This window comes from Trichomycterus rosablanca, chromosome 2 (genome assembly GCF_030014385.1).
Source record: "Trichomycterus rosablanca isolate fTriRos1 chromosome 2, fTriRos1.hap1, whole genome shotgun sequence".
NCBI lineage: Eukaryota > Metazoa > Chordata > Actinopteri > Siluriformes > Trichomycteridae > Trichomycterus > Trichomycterus rosablanca.
The window spans coordinates 14,655,811-14,670,655 of NC_085989.1; the positions used below are offsets into that span (position 1 = coordinate 14,655,811).

At 37.0% G+C, this 14,845-nt stretch overlaps 1 protein-coding gene across 1 annotated transcript; it reads right to left on the reverse strand.

The window, feature by feature from the left end:
• Positions 1-391: 391 nt before the first annotated feature.
• ccdc126 (coiled-coil domain containing 126) lies at positions 392-9,336 on the reverse strand. Its single transcript, XM_062990170.1, has 3 exons — positions 9,168-9,336; positions 2,130-2,734; positions 392-1,408 (listed from the first exon to the last, which is right to left on the reverse strand). Exons 2-3 carry the CDS (start codon positions 2,365-2,367, stop codon positions 1,197-1,199), a joined length of 450 nt encoding a protein of 149 aa, XP_062846240.1. The 5' UTR covers positions 2,368-2,734; positions 9,168-9,336; the 3' UTR covers positions 392-1,196.
• Between the last annotated feature and the right edge of the window lie 5,509 nt (positions 9,337-14,845).

Consider the following 14,845-nt stretch of genomic DNA (forward strand, 5'->3'; position numbering starts at 1 on the left):
GTTCTTGGTTTTAAAGCATACCTTTCCATTTTCCTTACATATGGGCCAATTACAAATGTTTCCTCTTAAGATTTTCCATAGATAATTTGGTGACTGCTTTATGATGGAATATTTAAACTTCGTGTTTTGTAAACCTAGGTTGTGTTGTGTACCCTAGCTCAGAGCAACTGTATCTATTTAGATGCTAAATCAACAGACTAAAATGAAACTGTTAGTAAAAATAAATAAAGGAATTTTTATCTTGATAGAAATAATCTCTTCCAAAATGACACAGACCATAAAGATGGTCAATAAAGTTTGACAAATGTAAGAATGATTTTAGGGACATTTTAAACTGATCAGATTGATAAGCAGTCTTCAGCACCATTAAACAAAACAAAGATTAAGGAAATATTTGAAGGACAATGTTTTATCCTTTAAGAACAGTGTTAAAAATACTTAAAATCTACACCAATGAGCAATGATACACCAGTACACATGACAGTCCAACACAGTACTAAGGCATTCTGTTGGGTTTTCCTTTGGCACCCAGCTGTACTTCAGATTCCTTCAAATGACAGCTTCCATTCTCCAAGTCAATCACTGTTTATATTGTTTTCCTATTGTTTTTATTTTTAAATGAGATTTTAATACCATTTTAATAACACACAGCTCTATTCTGATTCTGAGCAAGACAGAGCTAAAGCTGGGCAGTTCTAGTCTAGTTTTGGCAACTTCTGTTGAAGGTTTTAGCAAGCTTAGGCAAAAAACTTTCTAATAAACTGCTATTTGTTTTGACTTCAAACGAAATTATTTTTTACAGCAAAACAATATCACATTATAATATCATAAATCAGTGACAAGTGTCTTCATTACCTAAACAGATAACATCCTTTGGATCTCTGGATGCTCTCTTCCTGCTAGGTATAGTCTATGGATAGCTAAAACTACTTTTAATGATAAACTAATGTGATAAAACTAGTCATAATTGCAGGTTATATCTAAATACATCTAAGTTATAGTGAGATGAAAGTCAATAAATATGTTCTTTCCAAAATTTGTACCAATATGTGCATATTCAATCAACCATCTGATAAAAAAAGTCAACAAAAAATATTAAGCTAATCTAAAAATATAGCTAGCTATATATTAAATATCTCAAAAACAGTGGTGGAGCCAAAATGTCCCCAGCACCACCATTAACTTCCAGTGAGACATTAAGTCTGTGACAGTGTCTGGGGCTGATTGCTGCCAGCGTCCACAGTATTGCCAGATTTGTTCTGTTTAGTTGCTCTGTGTATAACAACCCCAGCTGTGTGAGAACTATTGTGCAGAGAAGCATTTACAGCAGCATCCACCCTGCCTTCCAGCTTCACCAAACGGTTCAGGATGTCATCCAGTAGCACAGCAATAGTCCGCTTCAAATCAGCTAGTAAATACAGAGAGGAAGAAAAAGAATACAAAAATATTAAAAATACAGAAATAAAAGACATCCGATCTATCAAATTACTAAATACAGTGGTACCTTTTAACTTGATGTCCCCTAAACTCAAAATCGCTAAAACTTGACGCACTTTGTGGAGAAATTTGTACCCTTAAACTTGACATGTTTTCATTAAAAAAACCCCCCTAAATTTATTTAATTTCAAATTAACAATGAACAGCCGCTTTGTTCAGCGCTTGACTTGAGCGGTGCGGTAAAATGTCATCAAAGTGTGAATATGAGACGAATCTGCATTTGTGTGGAATAACCGCCAAATTCACTCTGAAAGCTCCACACGTATCTGTGTTCAGATGGATTTTGCTGGTCTGAACATAGGGTTACAACGTTTTTAAACTTGTACATTAGGGATGAAACACAAAACAATCCTGAATTGTTGCTTTGATAATAATAGTGGAGAGCAGTGTCTAACATCAGTCCAAAATCAATTCAATTGTGTTCAACTAGGTACTGGTAACTGCATAGCCAAAAGTATATGATTTAAATCATTTATGTACTTATCGACGAATTCATTGACACCCTGACCTCTTGTATACGGGGCATTGTTATCCTGAAAGGGACTCATGAAGATGAATATCTCATGAAGATAAAATGTTCTATCATACCTAATCAGTCTGATTAATTTTGTTTTCAAGCATGACTGTCTTACCGTATCCGGCCATTGAGGGGTTGTGTGGCCTTGTAAGCTCATTGTTCTCCTCACTTATGGCTTTGACATAGCGGTGGCTCAGTTCGAGGATCTGCTTGCGGAGCTCTGTGCTGCTCTGGCGTCGTGGCTGTGACACTGTGTAATGGAGCAGAAGAAGGCACCAAACCAGGCCAAACAGCAGGAGTAAGACGCTCAGCCTCTGAGACATGCTTCTGCTTCGCAGCAGGCAGGCCAGCATTGCTGCAGCTGTGCCCACTGCAACCAGCAGGGCCAGGGGAGGGGACTAAGAGGGCAGGTTTAGAGATGTGTAAATGCTCTGGTTAAGCCTGGTAGATACATGGATACGTAAGCTAAAGAAGGAATTACTGGATTTTGTATTTAGGGCTGGAGGGATAACTAATAGAAAGGGTTGATTACATGTATAGAAGATGACAAGACAAACTCAGATGTCCAGGAGACTGCTGCTGGCAAAACCACCAGGGGAGTTTTAGGACATTTGGAATGGGACAAGACTAAGTGGGAAGAAGAGTCTGATCTCCTCTCAAACTCTGGTCACCTGATGAGTCCTGCAATCTCATACTTCACTTGGTCTATTCAGCAGCTGTCTGTAAGGGAAACATTGACAGAGAACATCTGCATTATTATACAAATTAAATTTCTAAACAAGGAATGGTGTTGCTTTTCTAATGCCAGTTAAGAGTTAAAAATATGTGATTTGATTTGGTCATGGCTCCTATGTCATGGCTAACAAACACAAGTACCTGTGCTCAATTTCACTATCATTCTAAAGGTTCGGCAGGAATAATAATTATTCATATGCTCACCCATTTTTACCTGTTTATTTAATGTAAACCTTTGGCCAAAAATAACAGAAGAAACAGAGAAGTGCAAAGGAGAAATACCCAAAACAAAGGATAAAAACTTGAACTAAACATAATACTTAGCGCTAATGAACACCACACTACCACTGCGAACGCATGTTGGCAACTAAGAACTTTTAAAATTCTATTTAAAATCCTATTTATGTATTTTCTTTTCCCCCCCAATCTAGCAGTCTCCAATTACACAGCTGTATATCCTCTACTGCTGCAAACCCCTACCCTGACTGAAGAGAGCCATACCCATCAACACCAGTTTACCATACATCAGTATTACGTACATGGAGTCATGCACTGCTCTCTAGTATTCCCCATTCCTGTGCAAGCGCCACAGAGGCCACAAATGCAGAGGCAATGAAAAATGCATTTGACCTAGGGTTGGGCAATATTGCCGATTTTCATACCGTCTTCATAAAATACCACGGTATACGGTATTACCGCGGGGGGGGGGGTCTCTCTGTTAGTAATGGGTCGTTCGCGAGCGATCCGATTCTATTGAACGGCTCTTTCAAATGAACCGAGTCGCATCTCTGGGAACCGTTATATATATGTTTTATGTGTTCTTTTCATTTTTGCGCCGTTCTTATTGGCTGTAATACACCCATTCTGCTTCACATCAGTACGGGGAATTAATCAGTCATAATAAAAGCTGTTTATTGTCGGAATTCAAATCCGAAATCCGAGTATCGCGAATAGTGAGCGCGACACACACACACACAGATAATATTATACTGTATAAACTTGCACAAGTGTGTTTTTTGCAAGTTCGGGCTTGTCGGTGAATGTAACCGTATTCGGTACACGGAGATGTTATAGTGACATGCTAGCGCGTTGTGCCACCCCATCCCATGGTTTTGAATGGCAAGATGCTAACTGTTAGCTTAGCAAGCAAAACCCGATGGAATCGCTGTCTAAGTAGTGCGTCCGAATAACCTGCCTTATAATAAGTCATTGACTTATTAGAATCCTCTCTACTGAGGCAGCTGCCTATGTAAGCAGTAAGACAGCAAGGCAGCTCACTAGGTGTTTGAACACACCCTATGTAGAGCGCTCCCTAGCTTTTGTGTTATCACCTCAAACAGTGAGCACCTCCACAACCAATCAGTGAGCTCCAACCACCTACAACTCCCGCCCTCCCTTATTGTGGATGCGCGCAGGTCTTAAAGTCTCCGTTTTCAAGGTGGACCTTAAGCAGAAATTTGGCGCGTCACATTTATAAAATACCGTCAACATTTTTAAATACCGCGGTATACCGTAATACCGTCATACCGCCCAACCCTAATTCGACCCTTCCATCCTCAAACAAAACCTGTCAAGTCTGTGTAGTCAGCTGGCTAGCCAAAAGCAGAGATAAGATTTGAACTTGAGAGCTCTTGGTTTTACTATTACACCAGCCATACACCCAGCAACTTGGAGATTTTTGCAATTTGAATTATTTAAATCATAGCACAAGCTGTGTCATAAAGCAGCACTATTTTAATGGATTGGTTTATTTAAAGTTGTGTTATTACAACCTCAAATCAGAAACATTTAGGACAGTATGGAAAATGCAAATAAACAAACCAACAGTGTTTCTAACATTTACATTTGCAGCATTTAGCAGACTAGGGCTGCAACTAACGATTATTGTAGTAGTCGACTAATCTGACACTTTTTTTTTTTTTTCGATTAGTCGACTAGTCAACGACTATTTATGTCATACCCTCCATCTCTGCCTTAACATAACAAAACTCTGTTATGTCATTTAAGTTCCAATATCAAATTAAAATAATGACCCATGAAACATTAATATGAAACTTAAGCTTGATAGTTTAATTAAATATATTTGAAACATTAATACACAATCACAATAAAAAAATTCAATTTAATAAGAAAGCTTTGGACAGAATTAGAAGCTGTTATGTTTCAGAAGTTATCACTCTGGAAGTCAAAAACATATATAACATGTTGTTGAGAAACATGTGAATGCTGTCTGTGAGGACCTCAGCCATTTGAGGGGTGCATCAACCTCTTCTCTGGTCAAAGTCATCCACACTCCATTGCTTAGTGCTATTAATAGAAAGAGCAAAAGAGAAAGCTGTATTAATTATCACAAACTGAAGGCTATGTATCATAGTTTATTACAAATAGTGTACTGGCTATGCCAACTAAACCATAACGGGTTAAATATCTTAACTGAATTATCTGCTGAGCTAACTAGCTATCATTAAGTGGAGGAGGCTTATTATTTAGAATGAATGCTCTCATTAACGAGAGCATAACGTTACTCATATAAATGACTGATTAACTATTGCACTTAATGAGTTAGCTAGCAAACAAACCTGAAAAATGGCGAACTCTTAGATATTTTTCCGACAAGTACTCTAGCATTAACAAACATTAACTACGTTGGTTAAAGCACAAAGAGGTGTAAAAACTTACCGGAATAACGCTGGTCATCACGGCTGCAAGGCGTTTCACCGTGTTGCTGGTGTGAAACCATAACTCTGCTTTGTAGTGTCTGCGTCCAGCTCGTTTCTTTGGGTTATTTTGGCTGAAATACTTTAGAAAGTTTCAGTCTCTTTATCTTTGCCTCTCTGTCTTCATAAACTCCCCGCTGCGCCATGGAAGCGATGCTGCGCCCCCTGCAGTCCCTTTAGTGCATTGCAATACTAACGACGCGTCGACAATGAAATTCCACGTCGACAAATTTTTATAGTCGAAGTTATCGATTACGTCGACTAATTGTTGCAGCCCTATAGCAGACGCTTTTATCCAAAGTGACTTACAATTATGACTGATACAGTTTGATAAATTGAGGGTTAAGTGCCTTGCTCAGGGGCCCAACAGTGGCAACTTGGACTTGAACCAGCAGCCTTCTGATTACTAGTCCAGTACCTTAACCACTGAGCTTTTATGTCATTGCAGACAGTATGAACCAAAGACATTTAATTTTTTTTTCGGTCAAATATACTTAATGTAATCTGTTGATGCATGCTCAATAATCCAGGTACACAAATCCACAAAGTTGAATCAGTTCATCTGGACACAAGTTTGCTGTAGAGATACGTTTTGTCACTCAATCCAAATGACTTCTTCAAGAAGTCATTCGGATTGAGTGACGAAACGTACAGTATCTCTACAACAAACTTGTGTCCAGATGAACTGATTCAACTTTGTGGATATACTTAATGTACATCTACTCATTTTAGGCTTGCAGCACATTCCAAAAAAGTTGGGCTGGTAAATGATTTTAATAATGAAATTCGTAGCCAACTATAATTAAAATCAATTATTCACAGATTGATGCATCTTAGCATGCCCTCCACCAGTCTTTGACACAACTTTAAAAATGGTTTGATGCAACCATCCATATTCCTCTTTTTAGAGCTTTTTAATGGATTACATGTCTGGAGATTGGGCTGTCCAAGAGATGGTCTGATCTGGTGGTCCTCCACCCACACTAGATTAACCAGGCTATGTGGCATAAAACACTCTCCCGTTGGAAAAAAACAATCAACATTGTTGGGGGCATTTTTAGAATGGAAAGAGAATTTTTTTCCAGAAAAACCTTGTACATGGTTTAACTTATGCGTCCTCCACAAAGCCAAATCCACCTGATTTTAGTGTTGCTACAGCCCCCTCATATCATAATTGGTCCTCCACCAAATTTCAAGGTGGGTGCGAGACACTGTGGCTTGAAGGCCTCTCCAGGTATCCATCTAACCACTAAGCAATTATGTGTTGGGCCAAGCTGAATATTGGACTCATTAGAGATCAGTCCTTTCATCAGTCTTTTGCAAACTTCATTCTTATTTAAAAAGGCCTCTGCCCTTCTGAGCCTCTTCTGAAACATCCTCACCATATACTTTACCACAAATGCCATTTGCCATTCTGTTTTTAGGTCACTGGATGTCACATATGGTTGTTAATTGCCCTTTCAACGAGATGGCGGTCATCCTGGTCAGTGTAGAGGCACTTTCTGTGCCCATCTGTAGCTTTGATGTAGCCAATGTCTGCTGCTTGACATTCATCTCATGAACCACCGTCTTTAAAATTGTAAGAATGGAAGCAACCTGACGTTCACTCTGTTTCTCTGCCAACCTGATGCTCACTGTATTCCTCTGCCAGTAAAGCCAGATTTGAACCCTTCATTTCATTTCAGCTCTTTTAGCATGAGCCTAGTTTTCCTCAATTCTATGTACTAATAGCACAGTTTTTGCAATCCAGCTTGTCTTTTTGCAAGAGTAATCGTGACCACAGCATACTTGTCCTCATAGGCAAGATTGGGTTCAGGTGATCATTTAATCAGTAACTTATTAAGTAAAATGAGGTGTGACTGTGTTGGAATATAGCAGGCTGCCATACATGTAAAAATGCTATGAGTAAATGAGTAAAGAAAAAAATACTGGCGTGTATTTTTGCAGAGCTGTTTTCTAGTAGTATTTCACTCATCAATTCAGTAGTATATAAGGAGTACAAAAGTAGTGAAAAGCTTGTGTCCAACTTTAAATTTGATAAGGTAGTAAAACATTTTTGGATTTCTTAAACATTATTATTTTTCACTGCTAAGAAAAACAGTTCAATATTTGCACAGGGCATCAATCACTATTTTCATTTAGACTTTCTTCTCTGTATTCTTCGCGTTATATTGGCCACATGGGAGCTTGAGACCTCAAACAGCATTGTTGTGTTCGATAGCCATTGCCAATGTCTTAGTCTCTTTTTTGGGTCACTCTTACTTATAACGTGAATAAACATCCTGTACAGTCAGATTTTGACATGGCTAGCTTTTAGTATTTCTTTCTACTCTGATGTTTATCATTTGCAGGAAAAGGCAAATCATAAGATTAACTTTTTGGGTCTGTAGATAGTCAGTAATTAAATAAATATGCTACCTAGACTGCAATCACTAATTGCAAAACTTGTTATAAAACTACAACATTTTAATATATTTATTAAGCTTTGGTTGGTAGTGTATTACGTACACTTACTTTTACAGTGGGGGCCAAATGTCTGAGACCACACATGTCTGAGACCACTAGTAAACATTTTGCATTTATCTCAGATTTTGCATTACAAATCAGAAAATCTGCATAACTATATAATGGTAGCTTAACGTCGAAGAGACTGAACTAGTAATCAGAAGGCTGCTGGTTCTTGCCCCACCACTGCCAGGTTGCCATTCTGAGAACTTGAGCAGGTCCCTAAACTTTCATTGCTTTGGTTGTATTCAACCATGAATTTAAGTTGCTTTGTATTAAAAATGATCTGCTGAATTGTGTAATTATAGAATGTAAATTTAGAAGCAGGTGTTTATTGTTACCTTTTAGATCAAACCTTCTGAAAATGTACAAAAACTTGCTGTCCAGTATAGCCAGCTATTTCTGTCGTCCCTGCTGACCTGACCGATCATGCCATTTCTTCCTTTGCTCTCTACAGAAGCCATTTCAAGGCTGGACTACTGCACCTTCCCATGAACACCTTCAGAGCACTTCAACTGATTCAAAATGCAGCCACACGCTTGGTTTCCTAATCAAGGCTGTTCTCTATACAAGCACGCAGGAGGTGGAATGAACTTACCCTGTCTGTTCAAACAACTGAATCTCTTTTTGTTCAACATGTGGATTTCATCTACTCATCTGAAGCGTGTTAAAGTTGGAGCTTGTGTAAATCTGTAGCCATTGATCAACTATTTTAAACATGGCCATACCAAAAGCTTTGGAATTCTAAAATTTTAGTATGATCTAGAACTTAAGGCCAGCCTATGTCTCAGTACTAGGAACCTGAGGTATGCACATGTATGTGTTTCATGGGCAGAGAAAGTGAGAATACTGTTTACATTCTCCTGTCCTGTGATGTAAAACGGACATGTGATCTAGCTGATGATGCAGTATGGATATCTGTTTATGAAGCTATTAGTGCTTGGAATGCAGCTACGTCTCTCCAGCAGCTGTGCTGTCACCCTGACCTCAACGAACGGAAATGAAAATGAACGGAACACCGTGACCTTATTGCATTGACTATTATATGGTACATCGGGATGTTAGTAAGCACACGCGGAGCCTGCTGACAAGCTAATTAACTAATACTACTACTAATACTGCTAGTTTAAGTAAACTAACAGGGATTTATAAACTCGAGAGTTTAGCTTTTTATGGCCTGTTTAACATGCACTTACCTTTATTGTACGAAGCGTTAAAAGTGTGAACATGAATATCTTCTCTGACCCCTCCTGTCACGTCTGCGCTATGACTAACACACTGTGACTGCTTTAAGTCAATCTCCTTTAAACACCAGTACTACATAAAACCAATCTATAGTTTACATCATAATTAAGAGTCAGTGTCTTGTTACGAAGCGGGCTGTTATAACGAACAGTTCCTGAATCAGCAGCGTATGTTTCAGCACTGATATGGTTGGTCGTTTCCTCTCTGCGTAAGCTCTCAACAGTAGGGGTGCGTTCAACGTCTACTGTGGCAAAAGGTTTCGAAAACCGAACGAAGCCTGCTTGTATCTTCGCCACACTTATTGATACTTCTATTTATAGTTTTCCTCATTTTATACACACAAAAATGAAACTATGCACACAATTCTAAAAGGCTTGAAACACATGTATCAGCAACATGACCCCATGTTAAACTCTATGCGCAATTTCATCTTTTCACTCAAACACTGTAACAAATTAGGCCTACAAGGCAAATTACAAATCTCTGTGCACAAATTGCATCATTTGGCACACTTGGTTCACCTAGAAACACTGGCTTTCAAAATAAAGCCAGTTAGTCTGGCTCATGTTGCACCTGTGCAAACTCGATTAGAAGAGCACTTAAATCATTTGTCTGAGTATAAAAGAGGCTTCAAGTGACTTACAGGTTACATGTGTTAAGCAAAAAGGTGGAACAGCAAACATGTATTGCAGTAATAAATATAAATTTTTTTAACCTTTTTGTATCTGTTTGTATCACTTTTTTTATAGTGTTTTTCATTGTACTGTACTATATACTACGTAAACTAAATTTTAAATTATATTATATATGATGTAAACCGAAATAACACCTCCATATGTACCCTCAGGTCCTATTGTTGTAGTGTGTTGTCTGAGTGTTATTGTGATTATACAGATACTTGTTTGTAAACTGTAAATCTCTGTAGTGTGTACTATTACTTTTACCTTTTGATTTATGTAACTTGCTACTGAGGCCTTAATTTCCTTCGAGATTAATAAAGAATCTATCTATCTATCTATCTATCTATCTATCTATCTATCTATCTATCTATCTATCTATCTATCTATCTATCTATCTATCTATCTATCTATCTATTAGGCAACCTTTGTGTTTTATATACATGAAATACTGTAAATGCTATTTTGGGACAAAAACCCTATATGTCATCAAAACAAGAAAAAATAAACTTTATTTTCACACACCCGTATGCATTTGAATATTTGACATAACCTTATGAGCATTTATTTGATGCTCTGTAAGAGATAAGCATATGAAAGCTGTGTGTATTGTTTTGGTGAAAGAAATCAGTTTTGAGACGGAAAAAACATGGTTCAGTGTTTAATTTTACAAAAAAATTGTGGAATTTTAACAAAATAGTTTTGGAAATGTGTTGACTGTTTTCCCCAAATACTCTGCACTCAATATGGAAGCAAAGGTTTGTAACATTTTTTGTTAGCTTGGCCTAAATGGGCTGCCACAGTGACCAAAAGCCACACATACAGTTTGCACAAATGCATTAATCTACTGTATAGTATAGTACAGTATAGTATAGTAATATACTGTATAGAGTATGCTTAGAGAGTGCTATGTTTCTCTAATCACAGAGACAACTGGTGGTACATTCTGTGAAGGATGAATTAGAGAGCAGTAAATAAAGTTTACTGTTACTGATAAAGGGGATGAAAAATATGCTTAGAATGACTTTTTCCAAATCTTTTCCAAAGGGAATCATTTTAGTTTTGTTGCTTTAAGAAATAATTTGAAGACATTTTATTCCATACTCCAGTTTTACCCGACTTTATTCACTACTCTTATTTGGACAATATTGAACTTCCTCTGTCTGTCCGAACATCGAGTCTTATGCTGTCTTTAAAAAACGATTAAAAACCCACCTTTTTACTAAGCACTTAGGCTGACCTGTACTTATTTACAAAAAAAATTTTTCCATTTCCAAAAAAAAACAAAAAACACTTTGGTTCTAACAGGTTTCAGCAGATTTGTGTTCTTCGACTGTTGTTTACTTAAACTTGAAATGTTCACTATGGAAGCACTTCTGTAAGTCGCTCTGGATAAGAGTGTTTGCTAAATGCAGAAAATGTAAATGTAAAAATTGTGTAAAAGTGTTATGAAGAGTCTTCACAAAATGATGCAGATTAGTAATTCTAAATTAAAAATACACATAATTTGTCATATTTATAAAGAAGCAAATTTTGTTCTAAGAAATATGTTTACTGATGGGCTAGAGTCAGAAATTGTTTAGTAGTGCACATACAGTATTATGGGTTGCAGTTGTTGATATGGCAGGTGTTGATATGGCAGGAATTCTGTTCATAGCTATGGTATTGAGAGATGATATACTTAAACAAGTAATACAGAAATGAGGAATGAAACCATTTAAACTAGACTTCAACTGCAGACAAAAAAGGCTATACTGATTCTTCTTTTAAAACAGTGCAATATTGCTATGTGGAACCTACTGTCTAATTTAAGGTGTTCTTCATAAGGTTCAAGTTTTGAAATTTGGTTACATTTTATATCAGAGCAGTTCTTTCTCAGTTTACCTTTTTATTTAATGTGTAAAATACATTTAAAATGATAATGCCAAAAGATTTTAATTCTAGGATGATTAATTGCTAAAATTGTACGCCTCAAATTAAAACACAAAACAGTGGTATATACAGTATCCAACTAATCAATCAATAACTTGCAAAATAACTTCACTGTATAACACCACTTACTGGAGGCACTCCAGCATTGAGGCCTTTCTTTGTGTATGGCACACATGCATTAACCCTTTTAAAAAATCTTTTGCAAGAATAACTGATTTGACCAACTCACCTTTTTACATCTCTTTAAACAGACTGGACAATAATTAAATGCAAAAAGTTATTTGATCAGATAAATCCTGTTTTCCCTAAGATCATGTGGACAACCAAGCACTTGTTGCATTGTTTACCCAAGGAAAGATGGTACCAGGATTTATTCACTGTAGGCAGATCTTTTTGACAATGTATAGCAATTAAAGTAACTGCTGTTAACATCCTGGTATCAAACAGAGGTCTTGTGGAGTCCTTGCTTTAGCAGGTCAGAGGTGATTTGGTCACATATTAGGTGGGTGGTCATAATCTTTTGGCTTTTACTGAATATCTTGCTTATTTACTAACCTGCATTTCTAGAAAAGTAGGTAAAACCCAATAAAAAGAAGAATCTGCCAATAAAATGTGAAAGACTATTTGCAATCTTGCATTGAGAAATGTTGTTTTTAAACTGATTGGCAAGACTTTCCTGATGTTTGGCACTAAGTGGTAAGCCAAGACCCATCAGTGCTTGTAAAGATTGATCCTTTGATGGATTCTCCTTTTATACACAATCATGATTTTCTCTCCTGTTACCAGTTCACTTGCTTATCGTAAAACACTGTGACTTGAATATTCTACTTGAACATAACACTTTTCACTAATATTTTGCCTCTGTCCCAGCTTTTTTGGAGTTACAGACATCAAATTCTAAATGTTTTCATATTTACAAAATATAATGATAAAAACATTATCATTTCTTTTTATATTTATCAGTTAAATTAAGAGTCAAGAAAATGAACTAATGACAGATTCTCCTTTTTATTGCATTTTACAAATTATCCCAAGTTTTCTAGAAATGGCGTTGGTATTTTAGATCTATAAACAAACTTTTATTTAAAACAACGACAACCTAAGTATACAGTATATACAACACAGTTTGTTCTTGCTTGTTATTGAGCTATTGTGCTTGCTTTTGTGCTTCTAATCATTGTTTTGTTGCTTTTGTCTGTTTGTTTATTGGGATTTTAACATCATGTTTTACACTTTGGTTACATTCATGACAGGAACAGTAGTTACTCATCACACAAGATTCATCACTTCACAGGTTCAATGTCAAACACAATCATGGACAATTTTGCATCTCCAATTCACCTCACTTGCATGTCTTTGGACTGTGGGAGGAAACCGGAGCACCCGGAGGAAACCTACGCAGACACGGAGAGAACATGCAAACTCCCCACAGAAAGGACCTGGACCGCCCCACCTGGGGATCGAACCCAGGACCTTCTTGCTGTGAGACGACAGTGCTACCCACTAAGCCACCGTGCCGCCTGTTTTGTTGCACAAAATAATTAAGCTTAAGCTTCATATCTCTTACTGATGACTGGGCACTGTCTGTCATTATTTTTGGTAGAGAACAAAATTAATGATTCTGTTATTTATGGTGCATGGTGGCTCGGTGGGTAGCACTGTCGCCTCACTGCAAGAAGGTCCTGGATTCGATCCCCATGCGGGGCGATCCGGGTCCTTTCTGTGTGGAGTTTGCATGTTCTCCCCGTGTCTGCGTGGGTTTCCTCCGGGGGCTCCGGTTTACTCCCACAGTCAAAAAACATGCAGTCAGGTTAATTGGAGACACTGAATTGCCCTATAGGTGAATGGGTGTGTGTATGTGTGTGTGTGTGAATGTGTGTCTGCCCTGCAATAGACTGGCACCCCGTCCAGGGTGTTACTGTGTGCCTTGCATCCATTGAAAAGCTGGGATAGGCTCCAGCACCCCCCGCTACCCTAATTGGATAAGCGGTTAAGAAAGTGAGTGAGTGAGTGTTATTTATGGTCCGTAACCTGAGCCTTGAAGCAGCAAAGCATTATTTATTATCATTTTTTATTGTTATTTAAGTTAACATATATATATATATATATATTATTTTGCTAACTAAAATTTAAATATTTTATTCTTAATATATTTACTTTAAAAAATACAAATTAAAAATTTTTTTTTAAACTTACTCTAGATAAAATACATTTTCCGGACAGGTTACACTTCTTTGTGTACACTATGTGAGGGAGTGTTGGAAAGGGGAAAAAGCAGGACAGTGTATTAGAGGTGAAATACATTTAACAAACAATACATTTATAATACATATACATATAATACAATACATACAATACTTTTCATGACATTTCAGTAACAGAGGCTGGTCAAAGAGGGGAATATCTAGGCTGTTTTACAGTTGCTTTTATAATGTTATGTTCGAAGAAGAAAGTAGGTCATTCACATTGTCATCTCTGTTTGCTCTTGTAAACTGGTGCAGTCCGATTACAAAATATTTGAAAAAAGAATTTAAGAGAAATGTATTCTGTATTTATGGAATGGAAGGCAGCTAAGTTAAAATACAAATTGTATTTGTACATGCAAAGCCATTACATCACTTCAGTTTGTTATACCTTGCAAGTAATAAAATGCTTGTTTACCTGCCTGCTCGATTTTTATACTTAAGTTTTTTCCATCTTCCATGTTCCTTCTAAAAACTCCTCTACCACCAAAACAATACACATAGCTAACATATGCTTATCTCTTACATAGCGTTGAATAAACACTAATGTGATAAAATTAGAACACTACCATCACAAGTGTTCGTGTATGTTTTTTGTTATGAGGCCATGTTACATATTCAAAGGCTTACAAATGTGTAAAAAATAGGTTCCCGTCCTCTTTTTGTGGTGAATTGTTTTGTCTTACAATAGCATTTACAGTACCTTAAATGTATATGCAAGACACATATTACCTATTTTATGCAGTAGGTAGAGAAACTTTTTTTTACTGTAATTTA